The sequence below is a fragment of the Myotis yumanensis genome, unplaced genomic scaffold (genome assembly GCF_028538775.1).
Source record: "Myotis yumanensis isolate MYYU_CA2020_CCGP unplaced genomic scaffold, mMyoYum1.0.hap1 SCAF_6, whole genome shotgun sequence".
In the NCBI taxonomy this organism is placed as follows: Eukaryota; Metazoa; Chordata; class Mammalia; order Chiroptera; family Vespertilionidae; genus Myotis; species Myotis yumanensis.
The window spans coordinates 36455548-36470300 of NW_027223757.1; the positions used below are offsets into that span (position 1 = coordinate 36455548).

At 39.5% G+C, this 14753-nt stretch overlaps 1 protein-coding gene across 3 annotated transcripts in view; it reads left to right on the forward strand.

Annotated features, from left to right (window-relative positions):
* The window catches only part of CDK19 (cyclin dependent kinase 19), a 125632-nt gene extending 112275 nt beyond the window's left edge, over positions 1-13357 (forward strand). For all 3 annotated transcript variants that reach the window (XM_070417908.1, XM_070417909.1, XM_070417910.1), the window contains 7 exons: positions 1163-1306; positions 1475-1544; positions 2992-3064; positions 3458-3555; positions 4266-4344; positions 5169-5435; positions 9041-13357. In XM_070417908.1, the coding sequence (XP_070274009.1) occupies positions 1163-1306; positions 1475-1544; positions 2992-3064; positions 3458-3555; positions 4266-4344; positions 5169-5435; positions 9041-9172 (863 nt within the window). In that variant the 3' untranslated portion in view covers positions 9173-13357. The remainder of the gene's footprint in view (positions 1-1162; positions 1307-1474; positions 1545-2991; positions 3065-3457; positions 3556-4265; positions 4345-5168; positions 5436-9040) is intronic.
* Positions 13358-14753: the final 1396 nt, after the last annotated feature.

The window sequence follows — 14753 nt, forward strand, 5'->3', positions numbered from 1 at the left end:
TCCCAGGTTCGATTCCGGTCAAGGGCATGTACCTGGGTTACGGGCACATCCCCAGTGGGAGATGTGCAGGAGGCAGCTGATCTATGTTTCTCTCTCATCGATGTTTCTGACTGTCTCTCTCCCTTCCTCTCTGTAAAAAAATCATTAAAATATATTTTTTAAAAAATATATGTTTTTATTGATTTGAGAGAAAGAGGAAGGGAGAGGCATAGGGAGATAGAAACCGTCTACATTTTAAAAAAATATTTATTAATATATTTGACAAAGCATTGTGAATATAATCTCTGAATCTGAATTACAGTTTTTCAATATATAAAATCAAAATAAGTGGTGGTTTGAAATAGTTAATAAAACTTTGAAAGATGCCTAACTTTATCCTGAGGTATTGGAGAATTGGGGAAACATCTAAGTCAGGGGTAGGGAACCTGTGTTCTGTCAAGGGCCATTTGGGTATCAGCTGATAAATTAGCCTGCTATTTTGGTCAAACATTTAATTAACTCACCCTTAATGCCTTGTAAGTGCCAGACCAAATTTGCAGGCCTTATAGAGCCTTGGACTGGACATTCCCCACCCCTGACTAAGTGAGTGTATTTAGATAACATCTCTCTCTACTGGTGTCTGTCTACCTCTGTATTTATCAACTTCTGAACCTTACAATTTGTTGAAAAACTGAAGTTGGTAGTCTTTCAGCCAAAAGTTGAGTTTTTTCCAAATAATTTTATGTGGTATTACTGTTGGAATCAGACATTCTGCTCTATAGTTATGTAATTGATTGCTTTAAAGAATGTATTGCTATACCTGATGGTGATATTGTTTTAGTCTATCAGATCTTGAGTAATAGATTATCAGTTGAATGCTTTAGTAGTTGAATTACTAATAGTGGTTAGGAAGACTTTTGCCTATATATAAAGTAAATTCATTGCTTACTAAATTGAGTTTCCTAAGCTTATCTTCATCAGGAAATACACAGGTAACTTTTTTTATTTGGCTTTCAATGCGTTGTGTGATAATCATCTGTTCATGTCTTCTTAATACACTTGTTGTATTTTGTATATTGCTTTACTGAAAAGTATTTTTATGTGTAGGCTGTGATTATACCAGGAATTATAACCAAAGAAGTATAATAAATGTGTACAAAAACTTGTTTTCCTTTCTTCGTAGATATATGGGCAATAGGTTGCATATTTGCTGAATTGTTGACTTCAGAGCCCATTTTTCACTGTCGTCAGGAAGATATAAAAACAAGCAATCCCTTTCATCATGATCAACTCGATCGGATATTTAGTGTCATGGGATTTCCTGCAGGTAATTTATTTTCTTTTTCAAAATATTTAGTCCTATTTCAAAATCATTTCTTTTCAAACGCATATTTTTAAGTATTATATATATATATTGAGCTAAAGTAACTAGCAGATTATTTTGTAAAAGTAACACATTATTTCCTATAACAACATTCAATATTTTTTTTGTAAGATAAAGACTGGGAAGATATTAGAAAGATGCCAGAATACCCCACACTTCAAAAGGACTTTAGAAGAACAACGTAAGTAACTCCATTTAAATAGAAGCAGCCATTTCATTGGGAATATTTAATTTTTAAAAAAAACAGATACAGATTATTTAAACTAGAAACCTAGATTTTTTTTAATATTCATTATGCCTATGATTTAAAGAAGATATTACAGATGTTCACATATATGGTAGGCTTACGCTGTATTATTTTAAAACTTCTAAGAATTTAAGGGGCAATAGATAGTTTAAATGTCTCCTCTGTTTTAGCAGGATAAAGGGCTCAGTTCAGGGCCACAACTATGATTTTTATCTTTCTCTGAGTAATGACTGGTGACCGAAATGCTGGGCTAGCTGCCAAGATGACAGAGGAAGAACACATGGCAGGGATCTGAGTAACTGGCGGGACATTTATGTTGAGCAGAAACAAGAGGAGGGGAAAGGTGGCATGAGAGGACTTTATTATAAGTATATATGCTCAGAGGAAAAGGTGAAGGAGGCTCCCTTTTAGGCAACTTAATGGAAAAATGTCAGGACAGGAGGGCTTGCAGCGGTTCTCAACCTGTGGGTCGCTAACAATGAAAATACATCCTGCATATTAGATATTTACATTACGATTCATAACAGTAGCAAAATTACAGTTATGAAGTAGCAACGAAAATAATTTTATGGTTGGGGGTCACCACAACATGAGGAACTGTATTAAAGGGTAGCGGCATTAGGAAGGTTGAGAACCACTGGCTTATAGGAACAAAAGCAGACATCATAAATAGAAGTAGAGAGTGGTACTCACCATTTCATTACTAAGATTACAGAAGTACCCTATGTACCCTCCCTTCCTGTTCATGTCCCTTCCAAAGGGTAGCCCCTGTTTTGAATTTGTATTTATCATTCCTCATTTTTCATTATAGTTTTACTACAAATAAATTATTGTTCAGTTTAATGTATCTTTGAACTTTTTATATAAATAGTATTATACTTCTGCACTTTGTTTTCCCTCATTCAACCTCTGTATTCATTTTTACTATTGTTAGCATTCTATTATGTCAATACATAACAATTTAATTACCCATTCTTTAGTAGATATACATTTGGGTTGTTTACAGTTTATTCTATTACCAAAATGCTGCCAAGAACATTTTTTGTCTATGTATCCTGTTATGCATGTGCAAAAATCTCTCTTAGACTAGAGTATGTACTAGGAAAAGAATTGCTGGGTCATAGGATATTCACATTTTCAACTCTAATGGTTAATGCATAATTATTTTCCAAAGTGATTATAAAAATGTAAACTCTTGCATGCGGTGTGTAACACTTCCTATTTCTTCACACATTTATCAATGTTTAGTTGTGTATTCCTTTTTAATCAGAAAAAACAATGGCGTAAACTTATACCTTATAGGAAAAATCAGTCTTAGAGCTTTCCATTATATGAATGGTGTAAGTGTTCCCAATGATATATGATTGTTATGTCCTTACAGATATGCCAACAGTAGCCTCATAAAGTACATGGAAAAACACAAGGTCAAGCCTGACAGCAAAGTGTTCCTCTTGGTAGGTGCATCTCCCCCAGATTGGGAAGTCAGAACCTTAGTGCAGCTCTCACCTCATCCCATTTCCCATGGAATTGTCCCAGCTGTTCCTTCTCTTTAGAAGGGAAAGAAATCAGTGGATGCTGGGGCAAATTAAATATTTTTCTTTGGAGATGTTATCCGTGACTTTTAGCCTTATTTTCCCCCCAATAATTTTATCAGCAGAAAAAGAATTAAATTCTGTAACTGCTTTAATGCTAATGATTTTTGCCAATTCCACATAAATGTGTATAGTGTGCTAATCATGCAGTAAGTGAGCTGTACAAAATGGCATTTGATATTAATCCTGTTAGACAGTAATTTAAAAGTCAAAACTGACTTGTAAACAACTTTTTCACCTGTTATCAATCCCTAGCTTCAGAAACTCCTAACTATGGATCCAACTAAGAGAATCACCTCAGAACAAGCTCTGCAGGATCCCTATTTCCAGGAGGACCCCTTGCCAACCTTGGAGTATGTATCCTACCTTTTCTGTGTCCTTTGCTCCAGGTTGAGGGTATCGGGTAGTGGCTGAAAGCAAGAGAGCACTTGTTTTGAAGTATTTTACTTTCTTCATTAATGCTACTTTGGAGAAAGAGTACTCACGAGAAAGGTCTTGTATTTTGAAGGAAGCAAAGCTGTAGAGAGGTGTGAATGAAAAGAAGTATTTTAGGAATGACGATTAATCAGTTTTACAGGTAAAAACAAATGGGACAGATGGGACTTTTATAGAAGGTCAGTCAGAACAGTTTAAACGGAACCAGTGGGGAACTGAGAAGTTAAAATTCAGTGCGTCTCCATCCTTGGTTATACCCACGTATATCATTGTGATTAGGTTTGTTAGAGGTGCAGCTTTTCTTAGAAGAAAAGTTATTTTCTTTGTTGAAGCAAATACAAATTCAGTTATTATTAGTGCCAATGAAGTTTGTGTGGAGAAATTCTGTCATATATGTCAACTCCCTAACAGCAGCTAAGATTTGGTATTGAACATGGTAACGTGTAAAATTAAGATAACGAATTGTTCTTTAATGCTTAAATTAAGTTGTGATGGGAGACATCCAACAAGCACCAATCAGATGAAGAATAGGAAATACGTTGAGAAAAAAGTGGAATTTTAAATTAACAAGGTCAGTGATATCATAGCTTTTCGATCATGACATTTCTTTCTTTGTAATGATTTTTAGTGTGTTTGCTGGCTGCCAGATTCCATACCCCAAACGAGAATTCCTAAATGAAGATGAACCTGAAGAGAAAGGTGATAAGGTATGAACTGCACAGTACATTTTCACTTCCAGAGAGTAAGGAGGCAAAAAGAGAACATAGGGAAGTATAATTTAATAATCCCTATGTATTTAACCACCTTTTATTTACTTATACCTATATTTTATGTAGGCATGCTTTGAAATTTGAAATGTAATAAGCTTACAGATGGATGACCTTCTTGATTTGTTTTATAGCCTACTAGAGGCCTGGTATACAAATTTGGGGTGGGGAGGCTGATGGGGGTGGGACGGGAAGGGGGTGGGGGAGGAGGGCCCAAGGGCAGTTGGTCAGCTGGCCCCGCCCCCTGGTCAAACTCCCTGTTGAGGGGACAGTTTGCATATTAGGCTTTTATTATATAGGATTTTATTCCCCGACTCTTCATTCTTGCTTTTTGTTTGTTCAGCATTATCACCATCACCTTATGCAGGCTGCTTTTCAAAGCATCATTCTGTTCTTGATATACTTGGAGATATAAGGCCCTTCCCACACCCCTGTACCTGAAAATTACTCTCGAAAGACTATTGGAGCTGTTTTAATGAGGGCAGAACTATTTCCTATGTGCCTTTGGTCTTCAGTGGGATGTCTGTGTCTGGTTGGAGGATTACTATGCAATTGAATGGACTTCAGAGAATGAGTCCCATTCAGGGCCCAGCACGTTGACCTTTGGGGATGCTGTAGTCCTTGGCTGCTCCATTTTCCAGCCATTTCAGCCACTTAGGTGTCCCACATAGGTCGCCCTGCAGGTTGGCTCAGCACATCAAGTATTGAAAGACATTTCCTGTTAATTTAGTTCCATACCAAGCTTGCTTTTTTTCCCTTCCAAGAATCAGCAACAGCAACAGAACCAACATCAGCAGCCCACGGTCCCTCCAGCACAGACAGCAGCCCCTCCGCAGGCGCCCCCTCAGCAGCAGAGCAGCACCCAGACCAACGGGACTGCAGGAGGGACCGGGGCCGGGGCCGGGGGCACCGCAGCAGGACTGCAGCACAGTCAGGACTCCGGCCTCAACCAGGTGCCTCCCAGCAAGAAGCCACGGCTGGGGCCTTCAGGCGCAAACTCAGGCGGGCCTGTCATGCCGTCAGATTATCAGGTATTCCCCTGAATTTTGTACTTTTAATGTTTATACATTTTATTAAATCAATGCTTTTAGAATTAAGTAGCACTTAACTCTAAAGTTTGTACAAACTGTACAATCCTGTTTCTAGGGCATTATGAAAATGAATATCTTTGTTGTATTTTGTGTAATTGCAAGATATTTCTCTTTTGACTTGTTTATCCTGACACCCCAAGGAGGGAAGCTGAGGCAGGCCCCTTCCTCCTCAAAGAAAATTTCTTCTTTTGCACATACAGCTGCCTTTCAGCTTTGGACCAGAAAAAGATCCCTAGATAAGCAATTGAAAAGGGAGAAGAGTGGTAGCATATTTTGGACAAAATAGTATATACCAGAAAGATTTGCTGTCACTGGAAGAAAATAGTAAATAGCCACATAAACATCGAAAAGGATTAAAATTGAAATTTCTCAGAAATAACCATTAAATCTCACTAGAAATAATTTTGAGACTAGAAAATACTTTTTGCTAAAAGTACTTTGATAAAAAGAGAACTATAATTGTAATACAAATTCTGGAAGTGAAAGAAAAATTAAAGGTTTGGTATTTGGGAAGAGAGGTAAAAATACTTGTGAAAACTGCAGGACTCTTGCAAAAAAAAAAAAAGCCACCTTGTTTTCAAGGTAGCAACAAGCTAAGAAAAGGTCTAAGAAAATGAGAAGAAAAACTTAAAGGTAGAAAGAAAAAAGGTATAGAACCATGTCCCTTGGGAAACTGGTGAAGGAGGAGCAGTTAGGTTAGAGATAATAGAAAACAAAACCACAGCAAGGGAGCCATAAACTCACTGGTAAGGAACTAGAATTAAGAAAAACATTAACAGGAAAGATATAATAAGTAGCTGCCTAAATAGGCTTTCCATTTTGAACATCTTACAAAATGAAATGTATTTTCTCGCACAACTGCGTCTCTGAAAATCTCTCTTGGAAGATTCCCTGCAAGCAGAGGGGATAGAACAGCACTGCCATTTGGTTCCAGTTAAACTAGTCAAGGTTACCGTTTGATCCTCTAAAAACAGCAGGTCATGAACCTCTTTGAATTTTCTCATAAATTCAGATTTCCCCCCCTAACATTGGTTTATTCTTATCATATGAGCAATAAACCTTTACTATATACTGGCTTATCTTTGTGTCTCTGATTGTATTTGTTAAGGTAAGAAACATTTAAATCTGTAAAAAAAAAAATTGTGAGTTTATTTGAGCCAAGCTGTCAACAATTGCTGGCAAGCAGAATCTCTGGAGAATGGTGGTTTTTCACCTAGTTTTATAAATTACCATCAAAGGAGGATATGAAATCTGCTGGTGATAGATTAGTGGTGGGAGATAGCAAAGCGGGGAAACTTCTGGGATTGGGTAAAAAGTAAAATGATAGACACATGCTTCTTTTACATAGGTGGGTCCAGGATAGTTATCAATCAACAATTAACATGATAACAGTAACAATGAGGGAATTTGTGGTCTCCATCCTGGCACTTTGGTTTTGCCCTGAGGGGTGGGGGTGGGTGGGAAGTTGCAAGGTACCTTGATATTCCAAAGGTATGTTATCATAGATGCAAAAAGACAATAGGCTCAGTTAAGATAAAAGTTGATCTTTGTCAGGGAAGATACTGGCCTAAGACAAGATTATCCACAATAGACTGCTTTTTAATTTAAAAAGTTTTAATTTCAGACCATCCTTTGTGGTTACTTTAGGTCTCTGAGTTTGCAAGGCTGCCACACAGGCCTTCCCTGAGTTAGGTTAGCATGTGGCCCCTTTTTGCCTACATATTATAATAACCTGATTATAGACAATTGTGAACAGATTACTTTAAAAATTGTTTTTAATTTATTTATTAATTTTAGAGAAAAAAAGAGTGAGAGAGAGAAACATCGATTTGTTATTCCACTTATTTATATATTCATTGGTTGATTCTTGTGCATGCCTTGACTGGTGATCAAACCCGCAACCTTGGTGTATTGAAATGATGCTCCAGCCAACTGAGCTACCTGGTCAGGATCTTAATTATTGTTTTTATTCCTTTCAAACTGAAGAGCTCTTCAAAATCTTTTTCTTTGTCCATCTTGTGCTATTTACTTAAAAACAAAACAGCATCTTTATAAAATGGGTAGATATCTCAGCTATTTAGTTGGATAGACTAGCCCGAGGAGGGGGAGTCCCTTTGCATCTATTTGCAACTCTAACATCATCAATGTGTTTGTGCTTTATCTGGTACGGAAAATCCAGTGTGTGTGTCCAGTCTGCTCAAGGGAAAGTGGTCTTGGCCAACCTAACAATTACAGGGCTTGTGAATGGAAAGAACATTTTTTCATAATAAACTTTCAAAATAAAACAAAGTTAGAATGTGGAATTTTGGAAGGCTTCTTACACTGACACAACTAATCAGAGTTATGTAACTTAGGAAGGATCCAGTCATTTGTGTTAACCAAGCCCATCTTACTGCCCTGTTGTCTTGGGCCAGATGTTCCAAGTCCAGTTTGGCAGCCTATGCACCTGAGGTGGGGACCTTGTTGATTTGTCCTTTCTTAACCCTAGTGCCACCTCAAAGTCATTTACATTTTAACTACAAATAATAGCTTTATTATGTATATTCTTTCCCACTTTGCTCAGAGGAAGAACTGGCCTTCTGAGCATAGCCAAAGACATTGGTCCCAGCTATTCTGTTTGACCAGGCACCATGTTTTTATTCTATTGACGAATTTTCCTTTCACATATTTTTTCATATGTGCCCTATGAAGATGAATGTTTCATTTAAAGTAATAAAGCCCTAACCGGTTTGGCTCAGTGGATAGAGAGTCGGCCTGCGGACTGAAGGGTCGAGGGTTCGGTTCCGGTCAAGGCTATGTACCTTGGTTGCGGGCACATCCCCAGTAGGGGGTGTGCAGGAGGCAGCTGATCGATGTTTCTAACTCTCTATCCCTCTCCCTCCCTCTCTGTAAAAAATCAATAAAATATATTTAAAAAATAAAATAAAATAAAGTAATAAAAACATTGGATTGAAATACATTTGTGTCTGCCTCCTCCTGAGGGCATTTTCATATAGAACATTGTTTTATTCTAAGTCAGACCTGAGGTTCATAAAGCCCACTCACTGCTGCCACGCCCGGCCCAGCTCTGCCTTGCTTCGTCATGGCGGTGCTGCTGCCCCCCTCTGACCTCTACCTCTGAAAACTTTGTCTCTACAAATGATTTCTTAATCACAGCTTTGTTATTTATAATGAGAAAATTAACAGGCATCTGTAGATATTATGGATAATTTTGGCCGAATGTGCCAAATTAATGATTCTTGTTTGTAAATCTCACTTATGCAGAGAATGACTAACCAGAATTAGTCAGTACCGAGAGCAGTGGACAACATAAGTTTCCCCACTGCCTTGTGTGCGTGTGCCCGTGTAGCTCATCTCCCAAAGAACTCCAGCCAAACGTGTGGTTATAGTGGTGGCACGTTATGATTTTCCATCAACAAAATGTATTAACAAACTAAGCTGGATCTGATCCAGGAGCCTCTACTGAGCGGCTCACTTCTCCATTCCATTGTGGTGATCATCTCTTCTTTCAACAGTAACTCCCTTCTCCTGTTTCCTTCTCCTAGCACTCCAGTTCTCGCCTGAATTACCAAAGCAGTGTTCAGGGATCCTCGCAGTCCCAGAGCACACTAGGCTACTCCTCCTCATCTCAGCAGAGCACCCAGTACCACCCATCTCACCAGGCCCATCGGTACTGACTCCCGCAGCCCAGAGCAGACTCCAGCAATATGATGTCCGCATTGAAGAGAACCAAAAATGCAAAAACTGTGATGCCATGTAAACTTACCCATGTGGGAGGAAGACTGTATTCTGAGCATCTTTCAGGACTGATGTCTCTTCTCTATTGACTTACAGAAGATTTTCGTGAAGTTTCCCCAGCACCCTTTCCCTGCATGTGTTCATCGTGACTTCTCTGATCGGGCGTCTGATCCAATCCCAGCACTTACCTTCTGTGACCTTCAGCATTCTTTTGAAGGATTTCCTGGTGCACCTTTCTCGTGCTGTAGCAATCACTATTATTTATCTTTTCAAAGCTCTTTTAATAGGATTTTAATGTTCTAGAATCAGGACTCCAGTGGTGTAAAGTTTTATACTTCATCAACTAACCTAGCAACACAGGTAAAAACGTACCTTTTAAAGCACTACGTTGTTTTCACAAAATAGAACTGTTTTGCTCATGGAAGTCTTAAACAGAAATTGTTACTGTCCCAAAGTACTTTACTATTATGTTTTTATTTATCTAGTTTCAGGGAAGGTCTAATAAAAAGACAAGTGGTGGGACAGAGGGAGCCTACAACCAAAAACAGCCTACATCTTCGCAGTTAGTATGCTTCATGCAATGAAGCACCGAAGTGTGTGATGGTTTTTATGTAATCATTTACATGGAACTTAGTTCCCAGAATCATCTTATCCTGAACAGTAGTCAGTAATGAAGAATTATAAATTTAACTTCCTGTAGCTAAGTCTGCGTTAAAAGGGTTTTGAGAGCTTTGATGAAATGCAGTCCTCTGGTGACCCGCACCAGAGAGCTGAAGAGAACATTAACTGCACTAGGACTCTTTAAGGAGCAATGCTGATCAGAGGATGTATTACTTTCCTTTGAAGGAAAAGCTTCTAGTGTGTATTGTACATAAAGTTGGCTTCTCTAAAGAGCTGTTGGTTTCTTCACATGTGGGCCATCTTGAGTAACTTTCTTACATAATCAAGGGTACTCGACAGAAGCCTGCCAATGAATCTGCTTTTAAAATAAAGAGCAGTGTTCTCCATTCGTATTTGCATTAGATATAGAGTGACTATTTTTAAGGCATGTTAAAAATTTAGGTTATATTCATGTTTAAAGTATGTATTATGTATGCATAATTTTGCTGTTGTTACTGAAACATAATTCTATCAAGAATCTTTTCATTGCACTGAATACTTTCTTTTGCCCCTAGGGGAAAACTAATAATTGTGCCTAAAAAACTATGGGCAGATAGTATACAACTAAACTAGATAAAGTGCATATTTGCATTTCCATGATCTATGAATTGGAGGCCGAGTTCTTTCTCAGTCAGTGTAAAGAACCCCTCACTCCCCAGAGTCACAAAGAAATGTAGACTTAGAGCTCTCGTGGTAATGTAAGGGACAGGACATTTGTGTTCTCTGAATGCTACTAGCAGCACCAGCCTTGTTTTAAACGTTTTCTTAGCTAGAAGAAATAGCTGATTGTTGTATATGCAAGTTATAAGCATTTTTTTACTATTCTTTATGAACTTATCTACCTGGTTATATACTCTGGGTCCATACACAAGTAACATAAGACTTTAGACAGAAGCCAGTATATATTTTGCACTATTGATGTGATCCTGTAGCCAGCAAGGACCTTACTGATTTCAGCATAATAATGCTTATTAATAATAAAGACTATATAGTGATGCTCACCAACACTGACACAGTTGCATGCATGCTCCATTGGAAGGAATTTCTGATTGTTTCTATGGTAATTTACCCCTTCCGTTTTCAAAATGAAAAATTAATAGCCCTCTGCCTAATGTAGCTACATATATAAGGTTCTGTCCTGTGCCTGAAGCCTCACTGTCCAGAGTTATTGGTCCTCAGATGCTCACTGTACCCTCACCGTGTACCCAGTGCTGTGCTGGATGGAAGATACAAAGGACAAGACGTACTTGCTGGCTCTTAAGGAGCTTATGTTCCACTCCATGAAAGGGAGCTCTCCTAGGATGGTTGGCTTATAAGGGAAACCATCTTAGAATGTGAAGGTCCTTTTGTTCACTTGTAAACCCACTTGGATGGAATCACTATTCCAAATTCTGCTCCACAATAAACTGTCATGGAGAGGTTTCTATGTGTAGTTACCTTTGAGAACGCCAGCAATTCAGTATCACAGCAGGCATTCATGTACATTTGAAATGTTCACAGCAGCCTTTCAATATTGGGTGGCTCTTGGTAGGCAGAACACTATTAAGTAGCTGTAGGAAATTAGAATGAAAATAGAAGCTCTGTCCTGCCCTCAAGGGGACCTTACATTTAATGAAAGACATACCCAAGTATGTGCATGAACCAAAATGCCATGTCCCTTCATACTTTATATGCAACTTTGAAATACAGTTCTTGTGATATGTGCTTATAGGATCATAGGACTACCTAGCATTCCTGGTGTGTGGTGAATTTTACTGGCAGAACCGATGGAGAGGCTGTAAGGGGATTTCATCAGTTGTTCCCAGTACAATGTTCTCCAGAATCGAGCCAGATATCCCCATTCCACACAGGACCGGGTTTCTGGTCATTGCACTGGCCCTGGCCCTTTCCTCCTGTGGTCCTGCCTCAGAGTTGGTGATGCCCGTTATCTTTTAAGATAATTTTGATTTGTAATTTCTGTTTCCCTGTAAAGGGGCACAAAGCCTTGAACACATTTATGGTCCCTAAAATTGTGGGACCTCAAAGGAGAGCTATGAAGCTTTTTAAGGTTCAAATTTACCTTTGTATTCCCCAAATGACCACATTCCTCTTTGAAAATTTATTACTGTCATGTCCCTGAGAATGCAGGGGGAGATTCCTCAGCATATGGGAACACCTAAACCAGGGAAGGTCACAGGAAAGAAGGAATCGACATGAAGGTACTCTGCTCCCCATATTACAAATCAATTTGAGGTAGCTTTCTGGTGAGGTGTGTGTTTGGAAAAAGGGATTTCAGGGCAGCTGAGCTCAAGGGTAAGGTTGCCTGGTGGCAGGACTGACACTAAGAGGCTAAAGCAATCCTTGTGAGGAAACAGGTCATGCAGTAACATACAAAAACCAAGGACATGTATATTTTTATATCTGTGTGGTTTTGAAACTTTAGTACTTAGAATTTTGGCCTTCTGCACTACTCTTTTGCTCTTATAAACAATTTACCTTTAAAAATGGAAAGGGACGGCATTTACATATGTGTTCACTGCCTCATTCCTGGTGAAGCAGCTGTTAGTTATATGCCTCTAAAACTATGCTGTTTTCTCTGCTAAAGAGAGAAAAAATAGTTGGACAATAAGACTTGCCACTTAGTCTGTTTTGAATAAATTTATGTAGCAGAAACTATATAATGAAGGAAGAAATGTATGAAAATTGCAAACCCCAACCTATCTATGGTGATATCTTTGCAGGAAATGGAGGAAGGCAGTGAATTGGCAGTGAGAGTAAAGGAGACTTGAAGGATTCAAGTATAAGTAACGTTTTATATAAAGCATAGTAGTTTAGGTCCCCATAATCTTAAAGAATATCATAAATATCATAAAGCAAAGTTCATTGGTTTAGGATTTTTAAAAAATGTGTTGTACCTAAGGCCATACTTACTCTTCTATGCTATCACTGCAAAGGCGTGATAAGTATGTATTATATGAAAAAAAAATCCTTAATGCACTGTTATCTCCTAAATATTTAGTAAATTAATACTATTTAATTTTTTTAAAGATTTGTCTGTGTAGACACTAAAGGTATTACACAAAATCTGGACTGAAGATGTCCTTTTTAACAACAATTTAAAATACTTTTTATATATGTTCTGTAGTACATGCTTTCTTAAACTGCATAGTTTGTATTTCCCATAACTCCTATTTGTGAAGTGTGCTCGTCCTTGTCTCACTTCAGTCATTCCCTGCATGCATCCCTCTTTATGGCTATAGAGATGACTGTATGCTCTCCACACTCTGCTGCGAGGTGTCGCTCAGGGCGCTGCACCCAGCGAGGCCCGCCCTGGGGGTGCAGGACAAGCCGCCGCTTTGGAGCCGAGTGTCCCCCGCTTTTGAGTTGTCCTGGCCCCCTCCTTGAAATGACTGTTAAAACTAAAATAAATTACATTGCATTTATTTTATATTCTTGGTTGTAATAAAAATTTAATTGACTTTGTTTCTGTGTGGCTTCTTTAAGTATAAAAAACTCTTGTTCTAAGTGTTGGTGTTGAGATTTGAACGGTGCGCCTAGAAGCTTTTCCAATCACACTTGTCGGGCAGCGATGCAGCCTCCCTGTGAGTGGCCACGCGGGGTTGTATTCAGGGTGTTTATGTCACAAAACCACAGAGGCAAGGCTTGCAATACCTCAGAAGCAAAATTACAGTCTTTAAAACATCTCCCCGGGAAACGTCCTATTTTTGAAAATGAAAATTAAAATGGTGTTTTAGAAGAAAACAAATAGGCAGCATTTTGTGGGGAGAGTGGCGCTGGGAGTCTGTCCTTTTATAAGAACGCTCTGTTGTACCTGGCTTCCCCTTATGGTTTACGCGATGAGTCCTCTGAGATTAATCCAAGGGTCAAAGGCATTTCCATTTCTATTTAAAATAGATATTGCACAGCCATAACCGGTTTGGCTCAGTGGATAGAGCATCGGCCTACGGACTGAAGGGTCCCAGGTTCGATTCCAGTCAAGGGCATGTACCTTGGTTGCGGGCACACCCCCAGTTGGGGGTGTGCAGGAGGCAGCTGATCAATGTTTCTCATCGATGTTTCTAACTCTATCCTTCTCCCTTCCTCTCTGTAAAAAAAATAAAATAAAATAAAATAGATATTGCACATATCTAACTGCTTCACTGCTTGGCACAGATTGGTTTTTCAAAATAGCTGCTCACTGGCACTGGGGGACGCGGAGTCCCGGAGTCCTGGAGAGGCGAGGAGCCTCGGAGACACCGTCATTGCTATTTGCCCCGCCCTGGCGACTCCCTGAGACTCCGCCCTACTCAATTTACATCCCCATCCAAGCTGTGCCAGAGGCACAAGAGGAAACGCCTGCACTTTTACAAACTCTCGAATGCACTGAGCTGGTTCGGGCGCGATCATGAGGCACCAGACCCTACGGGGAGAGGCGGCACGGCCTTGCAGCGGTAGGAAAGCGAGGGAGGCTCTGTCGAGCAGCTGCTCGCTGGCACTAGAGGACACAAAGTCCCAGAGTCCCAGAGAGGCAAGGAGCCATGGGGACACCATTGCTATTTGCTCCGCCCTGGTGACTCCCTGAGACCCCGCCCTACTCAACTTACATCCCCATCCAAGCTGTGCCAGGTGCACAAAAAGACCCACCTGCACTTTTGCAGCCTAACCCAACAAATTGCAGACTTCAACTCCTCGCACCCATGGGAGACACACTCAAGTAGCAGACCCAGGAGAACCAAGATGGCGGCGTAAGGTACAGACCTGTGCGTGCTGCCTCCCACAACAACATCGAAACTACCAACTATAGGACAAACAGCTATCATACGGAACCATGGGAAAGCTGGCCCAGTGGAAGCTCTACAACTGGAAGGAAAGAAAGAAGAG